We start from the raw sequence: 15,118 nt of genomic DNA, 5'->3' as shown, positions 1-15,118 counted from the left end.
TCTGATTTTTTTTTTTTTTTTTTTTTTTGGGTGGCCACACTGAATTGCTTTCTATAAAAGTATCACTATTAAACGAGTATGGAGAAGTTTTCCCATCAGCACCACGCCAGGAGTTTTATTGGCCTCCAGGACCAGAGGTAAGGCTTAATAGGAGGCAGTCAATAAAAAGCTTCAGAGAGAACAGTTGAATTGGAACCCAGCCAAAGGGGACTTTAACCTCACATTCTCAAACTTGTTCATCTTAAACTTATTGAGATATTGGAAAACGACACTGTACAGGACTTCTAATTATAAAGAATACAGATATTGATTTATTAGAACATGGATTTTAAAAAGCCCATGACAAGCCACGCATTTCAAAGTTACACCTTCAGCGGTTTTCTCTATATTGTCTACTTCAATTAGCGCAAGATCAATTAATACGCCGACCCCCCAGCCCCCCCCCCCCCAAAAAAATGTCAGGCAGTGCATTTAGTTCCATTCACTAGGGACTTACTCAACGTAATCCACCTCTTAGTATCAAATTCAAATGATCGAATCCATCAATACTGTACAAAAACAGAACATAACTGCGCGCGACATTTCGACATTCTCAGCCGTTAAGTACAAGTATGGAGGGAGGAAGGGTTGATAAGGAGAAATAAAGAAAGAACGAACGAAAGAAATATGTATTTCAGAAAGGAGGGAAACGTGATTGTGTGAAAGGAATCAAGTACAGAAGGAATAAAACAATGAATAGATGAAGATGGGTAAGTAAGAAAGGAAGGAAGGAAGCAAGGGGTTTCTCATCACTCTTGGTTCTCCACCAGGTCAATCCACAAACAAACCACATTCGTACATGAGATTTTAACACTGGCCTTGAAACGCTAATTTGACACCCTAAGATTGGTTTCGAATCCGAACCGTGACTTGAAAAAATAAAACATTTCGCAAAAACTCTCACTACAGACTGTAACCCAGGCTATAAATTTTTTGAGACACCAAACCTGATTTTCAAACATTATTTTCAATTAAATGAACCTGTTCATTCATTCATGTAATTGTAATAATTGCAAATGAAAAAAACACTTCCTTGGAAACGAACGTCAACGAACATCAAGCTTTCTATTCGAGGCGGAACGTTCAGGTCATCCTTTTTTCCGCCCTACACGGACAGATTTCGGCGACGCGCCGTCAATGTCATGTCAAACCTCTCCATGCTTTCCAGTGTTTACCGACCTCGGCTTTCGATTTGACATGAATTTGTCGAACGATCGAAACAGGAGGATGTTCTGAACATATTCCTTCCAAAGCGTGTTTTCCGCGTACCTATTTTGATTAGTTTGTGGTGGACCAAAGCGAGCGGCCAAGATGCGCCTGACTCTGCGGGCGTTGATCGCCCACGGCCGAGTGGCCCGGAGAATGGGGCTGGGTCCCAAATCCCGTTTGGACATGCTGCGGAACATCCTGACCGGATTGGTACGACATGAGCGCATCGAAACCACCGCCGCCCGGGCGGATGAAGTCCGCTTCTACGCCGAGAAGGTAGTTCGTCCGCTCATGGTGATAACGCGCCAGCACTTGGGCAGCACTGGAGTCTTCAGTCCAAATCTTTGACAACCCCTTTAAAGTCCGACTACTAAATTATACTCGTACCCACTTTGTCCGCACGACTCTGGTACTAGTGAGGCGGAACTATGCACTAGTAGCCTATTAGTGATGATAGTAAATTCTACCAGTGCCTAATTGTACACGTTGCATTACTCTTTCCTAGTTGAATGTATGTACATCTTACAAAATAAATGCATAATTATTTTGCATTACATAATACAAAAATGCAGAGGTTTTGTGGTTTTAAAACTAAATATTTGAACTTAGTTAAATGTACATGATGGATAAAAATACATTTGCAATTGCAAATACAAATTTAAGTTTACTTGTACAGACCCCTCCTATTCAATTGGAAATAAACTAATACATCTAGGAATGAGAAGTGTATGCAGTACTGAAAAAAATGAAAAGTGTACGTCAAAAACTAAGCACACAAATATTCCGAAAAAAATACCGGTAATATATTAAAAACAAATATAGTTTAAATTATGTAAGATATTGATTCCCAATGTACGCTTGTGTGTGTTGTTTGTCACAGCTGATCGACTATGGGAAGAAAGGAGACACTGACGAGAAAGCGATGAAGATGGCAACTTTTTGGTTAACGGTACGAGTCCACATCTGTATTTGTTCAGACTATAGTTGTTAAACAGTGCTCTGCATTTTAATGTTGTTTTAAAATTCGTTTTCTAGCATGGTGACGGAACAAATTAAACTCAAGGTACCAACATATCCTTTCCGACATTTGGATCTTGACAGGAGAAGGACCTGGTCCCGAAGCTGTTCAAGGTGCTGGCTCCGCGCTTCGAGCGCCACTCGGAAGGCTACACGCGCATGGCCCGCATCCCCAATCGGCAGAACCTGGACCGAGCCAAGATGGCCGTGCTGGAGTACAAAGGCAACCCTTTCCCGCCACTCTACCCCGTCAGGAAACAAAACCCTCTCACCCTGGTCAACCAGCTGCTCGCCGCCTACCGGGAGGACAAGGCCAACTCTGCACCCAAGTCGTGAAGCAAAGAACTCTTTGCCCACTAATAAATATTGCAACTTAGTCTTTTTTTTCTTGGGTGAGTCTTGTTGACCAGCAGATGTTTCTGTCTTTAATAAATGAATAAAACAGACACGTGTGCCACAACTCAATTGTATAAACACATAAAACCTCACTCGTTCATAATTTTAAGAGATGTAGTTATGGTGGCCATCAAGGAACTGATAACCTGAAGAGAGACAGCAAAAAGTGCGCTGACTGCATTTGGACTCGAGATGGCGCCAAACTGAACCACATGCAGTAAAAGTTAAATTTTTCATTTGAATTTCACAAATGTATTTAAAAGCTATTTTTTTTAAACGATGCATAAGTCTTAATGTTGTCATAAACCAATGAACAAATGTAATTCTCCACATTTGTTTTTCTTTTCTGTCCCCTCTAGGCAGCGGTAAATGATGCACCAACACACCCACACACGAGACCTGTAGTAAAACATGTTTTAATTATTTTGGCAACAACGGTATCATCTACAGCGTATTTGACACCATTAAAATCCATTTGAACAGTGCTTCCTTCAGTGCCGTGTGCTCTTAACCGGAGTTTTTAAAAAAAGAAGAAAAAAAATGCGGTCTTCTAGTTCAGCCCTCCACCCGTGTGTGCGCGTCTAAATGCAGAAGCAGCGATCCGGTGTCGTACTCATGGCGACAGAACAAAAGGATTACATGTATATACATTGGACATGTAACCACATACAAGTACAATACAACAATTCAACCAAGTGTTGCTCTGTACTTAACTCACACTGGAACAAAAGCTAAAGGTGCGGGGGAAAAAATGGCAACACAGTGTTCCCCGTTCAGTGTTTAGAATTACTGCCACGTCTATGCTAATTTCGGTTAGCCTGCCATTGATATTTCACATTAAATTTTAGCATTAAGCTAGTTGGCTTTTGTTCAATGAAATGGGATGGTCTAGTTGAACTTTTTGGTGTTTTTTAATGTACGTTTAATGCTCTTTTGTTTTATGTGTCCGTTTCACAGTAACATTTTACATTATATGTTTGCAATTAGCTAGCAGACTTTTGTTCGGCAAAATATGGGTTTGTTAAGCAATTTGGTGTTTAAATAATCACCAATTACTGCGCTTTTGTTTTATGTGTTCGTTTCACAGCACATTTCAACAGGGAGTTACAAAGACTTTGAAGCAAGCGCGCTTTGCTCTTAGAGAGATTCTTCACATTTCCTCAGTGATATGATTATACGATTGCGTTTCTTGACAATGCGAGTGAGAACAGGTGAAAAGGAATAATTTAAAACGTGTGTTTTACTCAGTCTAAGTTTCAAGGCGAGTTTCATGAATGTATCATGAGCTTAATGGGGTTTCACTGTATTATGGGGATGTTATGACAAAATGTCACACGTCTTACAAGACTAAAGTAAAAACAACACAGATTGTATTAAAAACTTCAAAATTGTACCTGGACGTGTTTGGAGCTTGACAATAACCAAAACCGATGCTAATATATTCAGACCAATGCCATTTTCTTGTCCCGCCAACCCAGACTTTTTATATATATATATTTTTTTCCCATTCTTGTCCCGCCAACCCAGACTTTTTATATATATTTTTTTTTTCCCAAGAGAAAGCTATGATCGACACCACAGCAGGGACATATTTACATGTGTACACTTTAGCATATTTCTAGCTGTGGTAACAACAAAGTAGCAAGGTGACATCATCACAAATAAACAAGACCAGGAACATTAAAGTGCTCCATGCAGGACACACAATATGTGCACTTGTTGCTTTTTCTACACACTGTCGCCGTAGTAGTTTGACGTTACACCAGAAATTCAAACATTGGCACGGTTTGAACACTCAGGTGCAAAAGGGTTGGGTTTTGAGATAACGCGAGCCCTCCACGGAGTTAGCCGTGTCATGCTAAATACATCCAAAACCCCCCCTTTTTTTTTCAACAGTTATATTTACATCCCCAAGGCTGTACATGTTAAAATGTGTTTATTTATCTTTTAAACTAAATTTGACCTCACTGACTTGAATGCTACACCATGGTTGGGCTCGCTAGCATTAGCCGCCGCGTCTGTCCACGGAATTGAAATGTCAGCACAAAAACCCCCCCCAAAAACCAAAAAAAAACGTTGATTTAAGGAGGGAGCAATCTTAACTATCTTTCCGTTCGGAATTAGTGGACACTTGGGTGTAAAAATGACAAATTGTGACAAAAGAGCAAGACGCTCAATGTTATTTGGCTAACTATGAGCTTTGATGTTTTACCGACTGACAATTTGGACAACGAGCCGTGAAACTGAAGAGTCATCATTAAAAAGGTGACATTTTATGAGAACATCAGAGAATCGATGAAAACAACCAAGGGGAAAATCGCAATCTTACAAGAACGAGAACCCGTCATATTACGGAAGCGAAGTGATCATTTTCCAAGAAGACAGCTGGAATATGAGAAAGTTGAGATTTCACATGCAAGGTCCTCAATTTATGAGATGAAACTGTCACAATATGAGTAGTTGTCAATTTCCCCGAATAAAATATTCTCGTGCCGTTTGGCATTAAAACATTCATCAAAGTTTCACACAATTTTGCTGACTGAAGCTTCTTTTGAGACTTGGGCCAAATGGCTTGATGAGAACACGGAAGCTTATTGTGCGTATGAATAAAAAATTTGAATGCTTAATACACAGAATAAGCGAACACTGAATACAGAGAACGAACGGCCTTATGGACGGGAAACACAACACAAACATGCGTGTTTTTTTTCTTTTCTTTCTTTACAAATACCAAAAAAGCCGTTTAACATTGACAGCATATGACGAATCCGCAGCTGTGAAGGCGAACAACCATAAAAAAGTGGTTCCTTGACTTAATAATGAACAACTTTTGAATGTTTTTTTTCCCCTTGGTACACAACAAACGAATCTCAAAAGGTGACCAATGTAGAAATGAACAAAATCTAAAAGAATAAATAGCTGCTTTTTTTCCTCTCATCAAAATCTTTTTTTTTTTTTAAAGTACAGTATTTTTTTTTTTTTTCAAAAAGGAGTGAAATGCATGATTTTTGCTGGTCGAGGGTGGAATTTATATTTAATGCGGAAAATAAAAATGAGTTCAAGCGGGAGCTCGGCTGTCAAGCTATTTACATTCACAAAAAAAAAAAAAAAAAAAAAAAAAAAAAAGAAATCGGGGGATTTTGTCAGTTTTTTTTTTTCCCAGCGTGGTGCCCAGAAGTCCTTCTGTTGGTCAAATATTTATTGCTTCTCTAGGAACAAGCGCTTTTGTGTGCTCCTCCCATAATGTCTTGAATTTGTACTCACTCCGTCCTCTGGTTTTCACGCCTTTGATCCGAAGCCGCCTCCGCCGGCGCCCTGCATACTGAAGTACTCGGTGAACGACGGGAGCCGCAGTGGGAGCGGGGGCGAGCGGACGGCGGCGGCCGGGCGCGGCGGGATGGGGGGCGGAAGTGGCGGCAAAATGGACGTCAGGTCGTCGACGGGGGCCGAGGTAGTGATGATCTTCTGCTCGCTGTTCCTCGGCACGTCGGGGACTTTCCGCGGCACCGTTTCCTCTACCGTCTTGACGGGATCCTGCGGGTCAACAACGACATCGACACGGGCTGTTAGCGAAGTCATGACGAAGTCACCGATTTACAAGCAGGAAGAAAGTTCACGAGAACAAAATCCTGGCCTAAATATTCAGAGAGTGAAATGTGAAGTGTAAAAAAATGAAAAAAATCACTTTCCATTTCGAACAAACTGTTGCCTTTTGACATGGATAAGAATTGGATGAAAACACACTCGCCCTGCGGGATCCCGCAGGTGAAGGCGGTTGAGGTTTGGTCCCGCGACTCACCGACTGGATGGAGAAGAGTTCGGTGAAGTTGGGCTGCGAGTCTCCCAGGAAGGAGCCGTTGCCGTAAGCGTGGTGGGGGAAGCTTTCGCCGCTCTCGCCTCCTTTGGGGCTGGACAGCAGGATCCCGATCTGAGACGTGCGCACGTGGTACGGGAAGTTCTTGTTGGCCGCCGACGGTCGCGTTATCACCTGCGGAAGACAAAAAGGACTTCAACTCACACTGCGAATAAGATAATTACTACTCAATGTGGAAAAAAAAGAGAGGGAGGCGTTTATTTGAAAAATTATTATTTTGGCGGAGTCCAATTCCAGTGGCTGCGGTTGCGCGTGTACAAACCAGATCATCAGTTACTACGCAAAGGGGAAAGGGAGACATGGATGTGAGGGGAGGCGTTTATTGAGCCGTGCGCTCGTGGGACAAACCAGGAAGACAACGTGGGCGTAGAGGTGGATGCCGAGCTGAATGCCGTTGACAATCTTCTCCCGAGCCCAACGAGGGATGCCAAAGTTGGCGATGAGAGCCATCACGGGCACGGCGAAGAACCTAAAAAAAAAAAAAAAAAACCCAAAATAATCAAAACGGAATCTTCCTCATCTGAAGAGACATAATGAAAAAGAATCATCTCAGGATCTGTTATTTATTCATTTGTTTTAGTTTGCCTTATTTCATCCTCTTATTCTGACGTGTGTGAAAGGAATCTGCTGTACATTCATTTGTCATTCATTCTTATCTTAAATGCTCGGAACATCTTTGCAGTTACATTTTTTTTTTTTTTTTGCTGTTATTTTATGTGAGGTGTTATGACGACAACAGACTATTCCCATTTTGTCCTGTGATTCCCAAACCTACGATGAACAATACATTTTAATCAAGGGCCATTCACAGAATGTGCAGGGGGCCAATTTAGAAGAGCTCAAAATCCCCTCGACAATTTAAGTCCATTTTTACAGAAGCGCATGAAAAATTCAAAGCACAGATTCTCGCCGCCGATGAATGGTGGGTTTTCCCCGCCGAGCCGAGAACTCACCATAGCGTGTAGGTTGTGAAGAAGGGCACGTAGAACGGCTGCTTTTCGGGGTAGTGCTTGAGCGAGACCAGCACGGCGTAGCAGAACCACACGTAGGCCAAAAGCTGCAATCCCATCAGACCGTAGCCCGCCGGGCTGTCGTAGGCGTACAGAACCTCGCCGGGATCAAAGAACTGAAAACACATGGGCGGGTACATGTCATGGACGGAAAACCGGGCGCCCATCCATGCAAACGCCACGATGAGCGACAGCCGTAACGGCACCCCAACTTGAATGAAACCAAAACACACAGACACACAAATCTTTTTTTGCCCACCCATTTCCTCCTCCCACCCCTCGTGGTCGGCTTGGGACCACCCCGAAGGCTCCCGGTCGATTGCAACCGACGTATTGGGCAGCCCCGCCTTAAAATCAGAGGTAATTCGCTGACTAGCTTAGCGCCATTGTTTGCGCATGAGCGGTGACCGAAAGGTCAAAATTCAGTTGCCCAGTGTGTCAATCGAGTAACGGGATTGATGATAGGCTGACATCGTAAATTCTGCTGTACTTAGCGCCGTTGTTTGAATGGTAGCGCCACCGCGGGGGCGTGAAAGCCCGGGACCTGCCAAAGAGCCGCATGTGGCTCGCGAGCCGCGGGTTGGCCACCACTTGCATCGGAACTCACGTTTTTAAAATAACAACACTGGGGAAATCAATCCAATAATTTGAGAGATCGAAGTGGGCATAAGTACATGTGTCTACGTTAATTTTGATGATCGCCGTTTTCTAAAGGTTCAGCAACATGAAGCTTTTTCTCTTGGGGAGCGTCTAGCGAGAGGGAAAGCCTTAACGTCCAGAAAATCCCAAATATTGGGGTGATCGTTCTGATATTTTCAGAGGTTGAAGTGAGCGAAAGCAAAGACGTCGACCTACATTTCAGTGGCAATTGAATGCGGTTTTCGAACATGACCCAACTTTATGCTCGATTGCGCCCACGCTACGCGTTTTTTACTTCGTCGTGGTGACATTGACACCTTCCTCCTCGGTGTCCTCACGCACCCGTCGTGGTCGTGGGCCGCCACCAGATTGCATTTCACGCTCCATTGGACACCAGGTGGGACCGCGTTACCCGCTGCTACATTATGCACCGCCCCCACAGCTCGCCCCGCGAGGATCGGCTCCTGGAAAAAGTCCCGCGGCCAATCAAGCAGAGCCCGTCGAATCCGGAGTGTAACCCAGTTGGGCTTATTTTTAGCGGGAGCTCCCTCGGGTGTGGAGCGTCTTCATCACCGCAAGGATTGATTTCGAGCCGCGCCGCTTCCGCAATGTCCGATACTTGGCATCGGTGCTTATCTACGCCGAGCAGCGTGTTATTAATTCATCAGATGCTAAATATCACAGCGAGTGGAGTCGCACACCCAAAGATGAGACACAACGCATAATTAATGAGGATGACAATGTCACAGAAGGCAACTAGAGGGAACTCCACAGTGTGTCTGCCATGGTCATGAAGTGACCGATTGCCCCATTTGGGAACGCTTGAAGGAAACGAAGCCAATTTTGTCAAATAAACTGGGACCGTGACTGAGGACTTTAATTTGTTCCGTGACAAATGTCGAAAGACAGTTTACTTGTATTGCAAATCCATTTCCCCCCGTTGAAATGCCATAAATCCCTTCTGGCTAGAATTGTTTTATTTCCTGGGAACTCCACAACAAGCAGCAGATATAATGAGCATTTCTTGTCATTTTGAGTCAGAGTTCAAATGTATTGAAGAGTATTACACAATGTGTATTTCATCAAACCACATCATTGACAAAAGGGCATCATGTAAACACATCATGCAAAAAACACCAGAGATTGGTTCATGAAAGTAACGTCGATATTGTGGTAGTTCCAACCCTTTAAGTCACAGGTGTCAAAGTCAGGGCACCGGGGGTCAGATCTGGCCCGCCACATCATTTTATGTGGCCCGCGAAAGAAAATCATGTGCGTCAACTTACTGACTGAAATGTCAAATTGTCATGCGTAATAAAATTCGCGTAGTAAAAATCCCTTTTCGAAAACCGCGCGAGATGAAACAATAGCGTCAGGCGTGATGGGGATGGCGGGGAAGGACGGCAAAGGTGGTGCGTGCGTGCGCGTGTGTACCTCGGCCTCGTAGATGAAGAGGATGACGTAGGTGATTGTGTAGACGGTCATGTAGATGCTCAGCTTCACCGAGCCGCTGTGGCTGATCCTTGCCCTGGCGCGCACACACACGCACATGCACACGCACACACACACACAAAGAGTCAAAGTTGATCCATTGGTTAGGTGGCGGTAAAGACATTTAATGTTATACATGTTGAGGGAGGGGACAAGGCGGTCTAAAAACTACAGTGAGATTTACGAGCAAAGCAGCAATTCAAGCTCACCACAGGACCGCTGAGTTCACATTTGAACTCCTTGAATAATAAACGCGAGTCGAGTTACCTGAAAGAAATACTCACCATCACTTAAAGCCTTGTAAATATTACATTCGCAAGCAGCAAGACTGGAAGCTAACGAGGGTCTCCTGTACTTGTGTTTTATCCAAGAGCAGGCTGTGGGCGCGCTGCAGCCGAGTGAAGATTGTGGAGTGGTGTTCGCTCGCACCCGAGGTGGGTAGCAATGCACTACATTTATTCCGTTCCACTTCCTGAAGTCATTTCTTGGATAAATTGTACTCGTCAGAGCAGCTCAGTTCAAGTGGATGTTAGACGTCTAGAGCCGTCAATGGCAGTGAATGACTGAATGCAATGTAGTTTTTACTTTGACTTGCTTTGTTTTGTTTTTTTCCCACTGAAAAGTGACCCAAATAATTATTTGAAGGAGTACTTTTTACCTCTTCATATTATTCAAGCAACAGTACAATTTGTTGGTACTCGACCCACGCTGGGTTTGCATGTGTTTGTCATCTAAATGTGTGTCCTCGAAATGTAAAATGCATTTGTAACATGCGCACGTGTGCGCGCGAAATAAGATTGCAGCCCCACCTGGTGACGGTGAAACCTTTGCCGAGCAGTATGAGCATGAGCAGGAACACCAGGAAACTGAGTGAGAAGAGTAATTTCCCTGGAGAGACACAAAGAAGAGACACGAGAGTTATAAGGCTGAAACAAAAATGGAGAGGGAGGGATAAAAAAAAAAAAAAAAAGTCACACACTGCACACGCCATTATTGGAACATTTTCAACTGCAAGACTGCTCCCCCAAAAGTAGGAACTTTCTTGGGCCATTATGTGTTTGTACAGCAGTGACAATTTTCTCAACGTGTTGGTGGCATTTAACAAAACCAAAAGGAAGACTTTACCTTACCGGGGTATGGTAAAGTCTTGCCGGGTTACCGGCGCGGTCTGTCACACTGAGCATTTTCACTAACTCTCATAACCAGGAGTTAAACCAGAAACCAGGAAGAAGAAGAACCAAGAACTCATCGCACGCTTTTGCGGCCGCAAAAATTTGGAACTTTCAAAGGACCCCAGGAATTATTTTCTCAATGTCGTTCTTTGGTCATTGATCAGAGCACCACTTTCCTGGGAAAACGTTTTTGTCCATTCATCCAAGGGATGGGCTTCATGGTGTTTCGAGCATGTCCGTTAGCGCACAAGCCGACAAGCACCCATCGTTTCAAAGTGGCGAGGAACACGGGCACTCACCGAGTATTTTCAGGCTGCCGTTGCCGACGCCATCCCGAGCGTAGAGGCCCCAATAGACGCAGTGGAACAGCAAGCTGAGCACTGCCGATGGGGGGTGGGGGAAGAGACATGCAACACAGCAGCAACATTGAGAAAAGTGAACCAGGAAGCGGTGGCGAAAATGGCAAAAGATTCAAAGAAGCAACACAACACATAAGACAATTGTTTGAGGTTGTCTGCGGGAATCATTTGTCGGCAGTGCCAATCTTGAGCCATCAAGCAGTGAAGAATTCTGTCCACTCTGATTCCTCCCCGTATTTTCATATCATGAGCTCGTTTTTGTTTTTTTTTGTCAGCCACGGGAACAGATTTTTGATAGCAGAAGTGCAGGTGTGCTGGGTAGGATGCGAAGCCATCGCCCGCTCAGTGAGTCTGGGCTGAAGCGTCGGCCCCAGCTTTACTATTGGAGTTATAGTTGTCTTTGATTCATTCGCACTGTGCCGGGCGGCCCTTATCGGGAGCACGGTTTGGGACTTGTTTTTTTCTCCTTCCTCCTCCTTTTTGTTTTTCTTTTTCATCAAAGAAAATCATCAGCCCTCTCGTTCTCTCCCTCATTTTATTTATTTATTTATGTTTTATCTCTCCGGACAGGTTGAAACTGTGAAATGAATTTTGTTGCTTTGTACTGGATATGTGCAGTGACAATAAAATTTGATTTCCATTGCCATAAAAATTTTCTTTTCCATCAAAGTGGAAAACACAAGCGAGCTCTTGGTTTGAAAAGACAGACGGAATGCCTGACATTCGGAGCTTTTTATGAGCCGTGTACTACTTTAGTACGGAGCGCGAGTTCTTTTGTCACCTCTGGAAGAAACGAGGTTAAAAATAAGATGAATTTTCAAGGGGGGGGAAAAAAAAAAAGACAAGTATGTGAACGGTATCAGGGAGGGCATGGGAAGTGATTTAAAAAGAGGAGAAGTGCGCGGGAAGCAAAAGGAGGAGACGAGATAAGGAGGAAGAAAGCGACAGAGAGCGGCGGGTGCCGTCGACCGGCACGCTCCGGCGCACGCACGTCGCCTTCAATCGCGCCCATTCCGACGTTAATGCGGGCCGATAAGATCGGCGGGGCTCAAGTGTGGATTAGAGCCGCTGCGAGCGCACGAGCGGCTCGGCGTCATCCCGCTGCAACCTGAACCGCCTTCCCGTCGTGTGATTCTCCGGGACGGCAACACTCACCCTCCACACCTGCGGCCGTCATGAACATTTTGTAGGTGGTGTGAAGAAGCTGCCTCCCCTTCAGATTGTCTGCGGAAAGAAAGGCATCAAAAGGGGATGAGCTGACGGAGGTGGCTTTCTGCTTACGGATGGCGGCGCACAAATCGTCGGACGTGACAATAGAACGAAGCAGAGGCACCATTAGCACGCGCCCGTATACAGACACGTGCACTTTGTGCGCGCTTTGGCGGGGATGAATATTTTACGAGGACAAGGCCTCCTGCGAGAACCCTGGGAATTGGGCGGGGGGGATTTACAGGTGAGGAGCAGGTCGTAAACATTAGCGCTCACGCTGTGTACGTACTGCTGGGTTTTTCCAAGAGGACGCTGACATAACAGCCAGCTATGAAAATTGGCTATTTTTCATGTCCAAGCCTCAGCGGTGGACGCTCCGAGTCAGCAAGGCTTTCTCTGCTGGCCTCAAGACTCCATTTACAATCTCGATTCGAACTCATGAGATTGAATTCGTTTATTCTCAACAGTCTCTTCGTTTCAGATTGGTTCTCTTGGCCGCACAGCTTCCAGTGGCTACATGTGGTTTGCCGATTTTTTATTTTTGTCTAATCATATTTCGGCCTTACTATGCTGCCAGGTCAATGTAATGTGGCCAGTGCCTTCCCTAGAGCTTTGATTTTATTTGGGGGGGTTTTTTTGGTGGGTCATTGTGTATTTGAATTCGGTTTTGGGCTAGTTGTTCAGGGTTGAAAAAACACCCACTGAGGTGGCGTGTACTTTAAGATTTGCTGCGCGATTACTGCCAATGATAATCACTATTATTTTTGTAATCTATATTCTAAGTACTATTATCAATCAGGTACATGTGGTTTGTCGGTTTTTTATTTTTGTCTAATCATATTTCGGCCTTACTCTGCTGCCAGGTCAATGTAATCTGCCCAGTGCCTTCCCTAGAGCTTTGATTTTTTGATTTTTGATTTTTTTGTGGGTCATTGTGTATTTGAATTAGGTTTTGGCTAGTTGTTCAGGGTTGAAAAAACACCCACTGAGGCGGCACGTACTTTAAGATTTGCTGCGCGATTATTGCCAATGATAATCATCATTATTTTTGTAATCTATATTGTAAGTACGATTATCAATCAGGTTTTTTTCCCCTCCTTTGTAGTAAGCAGGGGTGTCAAAGTCATTTTTGTTGCGTCTTCCCTCTGAGAGCCGTTTTGGACGGTGAAACAACAAAAAATGTTTCCATTGTCTCATCGCATTATTAATTGTACACAACCAATTCGTGGATTACTAGTTTTGAAATCAGTCAACTATAATCGCTGGTCGATTATTGTTCAAGTGAGTGTAAGAAGGGTCACCAAATTAATGCAAAATCTCAACGTTATTGATTACACACCTTTTTTTTTCCAGGGGGACCCACATAACATGACATGGTGGGGCGGATCTGGCCCCCAGGCCTTGGGTTTGACACCCGCGGACTACAGTGAACCACTCCTTGGCGGTTCGATGATTACGGATTTACTCTACTGTGGATTTTTATTTGCGACAATAACTGTCGTGGAGCTGTTCTCCTAAGTGGGAAAGTTGGAAAGGAACACCAGTTTTCAGTTCTTCGATAACTGGAAAATCTTCTTTGGTGGACTCGAAATCCAAAGTGCCCCAGTGGATAATTTATGTACCACCGTTAAATCGGGGGAGCGGAAATGAATGAAAGTCAAATTTAGCACACCGCATTGTAGCCAACGACGGGCGTGTCAGCTCAAGTGTTCTCTCGCTCCAAGTCCCCAGCGGGAACATCAGCACAGATGCGGCACGCCATGCGCTGGAATTGCTCTGCAAGGACACCGGAGAACATTCTTCCCGCTAACATCTATTCTAAGCTGCGTCAACTTGGAAGAATCAAGGTAAAAATGGTGCACGGGAAGTCATGTGGACAATATAACAGGGTATCACTGCTGGAGGTTTAATTAAAAAAGAAAAAGAAAAAAAATAGTCCTTGAGGAGCCAACCGCATCACTGAAATGTTCCATTTAGTCATCTCGTTTATTCCTTAAACGAGACGGAAGCTTCGCGCTTGACCTTGGTGTCTTTCACTTGCCGCGCGCAAGGCAACATGAAGGATGAATCTTGCACAATGACATTTGAAAAATGCGCGGAGGCGCCGCGTGCCAGCTCGCATGAAATGTGATCTGAATGAAAGATGGAGAGCAGCAAGACGACCAACTAACGCCTTCATCCCATGATGTCTTCCTGAAATCCATTTGAAGGCATGAATACATTTCTAATTACATTTAATGAGTTTGTTCATCAGTCAGTTTGTCAGCAAAAAAAAAAAAAATCATAATGATACCTTGACGAGTTCGATTTGTCCTCGTTAATTGACTTGTCTGGCGAATGGATTTTCCCCATCAAAATGAAAACAATGATCCATTCCAGCGTCCCCAAAAACATATTTTGTTCAATGTTCCTAAGAAAGAAAACGAGTACTGCATCATAGCTGTAAAGTGGAAATGTCAAGAAATAAACATTTGTGTGAAAAATGTCTGCCTCTCAGTGGGGTGGCGAAGTGAATGCCATCGAGAGCTGAAGTCGGGTTGGCCGTTTAGTCAGCGTGGGAGCGTCTGGGCGTTAGCTGCAGCCGGCAGCAGCTCCCTGCAAGTGTTCCCATTCTGTATTTGACGACGCGTCTCGTTTGATAAACGGCTGAATCATGGTGACTCTGGCTCTCCTTGCCCACATGCAAGGGCATCCCATTGTTCC

The 15,118-nt window shown here is 44.3% G+C and overlaps 2 protein-coding genes across 2 annotated transcripts in view; one reads left to right on the top strand and one right to left on the bottom strand.

The window, feature by feature from the left end:
• Positions 1-1,147: 1,147 nt before the first annotated feature.
• mrpl17 (mitochondrial ribosomal protein L17) lies at positions 1,148-2,820 on the top strand. The gene is made up of 3 exons (XM_019896078.1): positions 1,148-1,524; positions 2,129-2,197; positions 2,350-2,820. The coding sequence occupies exons 1-3, from the start codon at positions 1,351-1,353 to the stop codon at positions 2,599-2,601; spliced, it is 495 nt and encodes a 164-aa protein (XP_019751637.1). The 5' UTR covers positions 1,148-1,350; the 3' UTR covers positions 2,602-2,820.
• A 1,732-nt stretch (positions 2,821-4,552) lies between these two features.
• The window catches only part of tmem145 (transmembrane protein 145), a 29,602-nt gene continuing 19,036 nt past the window's right edge, over positions 4,553-15,118 (bottom strand). The window contains exons 8-15 of the mRNA XM_019896075.1: positions 12,362-12,430; positions 11,147-11,227; positions 10,485-10,563; positions 9,619-9,712; positions 7,489-7,661; positions 6,884-7,004; positions 6,461-6,649; positions 4,553-6,195 (exon numbers count right to left, since the gene is read on the bottom strand). Of these exons, the coding sequence (XP_019751634.1) occupies positions 5,941-6,195; positions 6,461-6,649; positions 6,884-7,004; positions 7,489-7,661; positions 9,619-9,712; positions 10,485-10,563; positions 11,147-11,227; positions 12,362-12,430 (1,061 nt within the window). The 3' untranslated portion in view covers positions 4,553-5,940. The remainder of the gene's footprint in view (positions 6,196-6,460; positions 6,650-6,883; positions 7,005-7,488; positions 7,662-9,618; positions 9,713-10,484; positions 10,564-11,146; positions 11,228-12,361; positions 12,431-15,118) is intronic.

This window comes from Hippocampus comes, unplaced genomic scaffold (assembly GCF_001891065.2).
Source record: "Hippocampus comes isolate QL1 unplaced genomic scaffold, H_comes_QL1_v1.1 scaffold55, whole genome shotgun sequence".
In the NCBI taxonomy this organism is placed as follows: domain Eukaryota; kingdom Metazoa; phylum Chordata; class Actinopteri; order Syngnathiformes; family Syngnathidae; genus Hippocampus; species Hippocampus comes.
The sequence above is the reverse complement of the archived record's forward strand: the minus strand, read 5'-3'. Positions and strand labels throughout refer to the sequence as shown.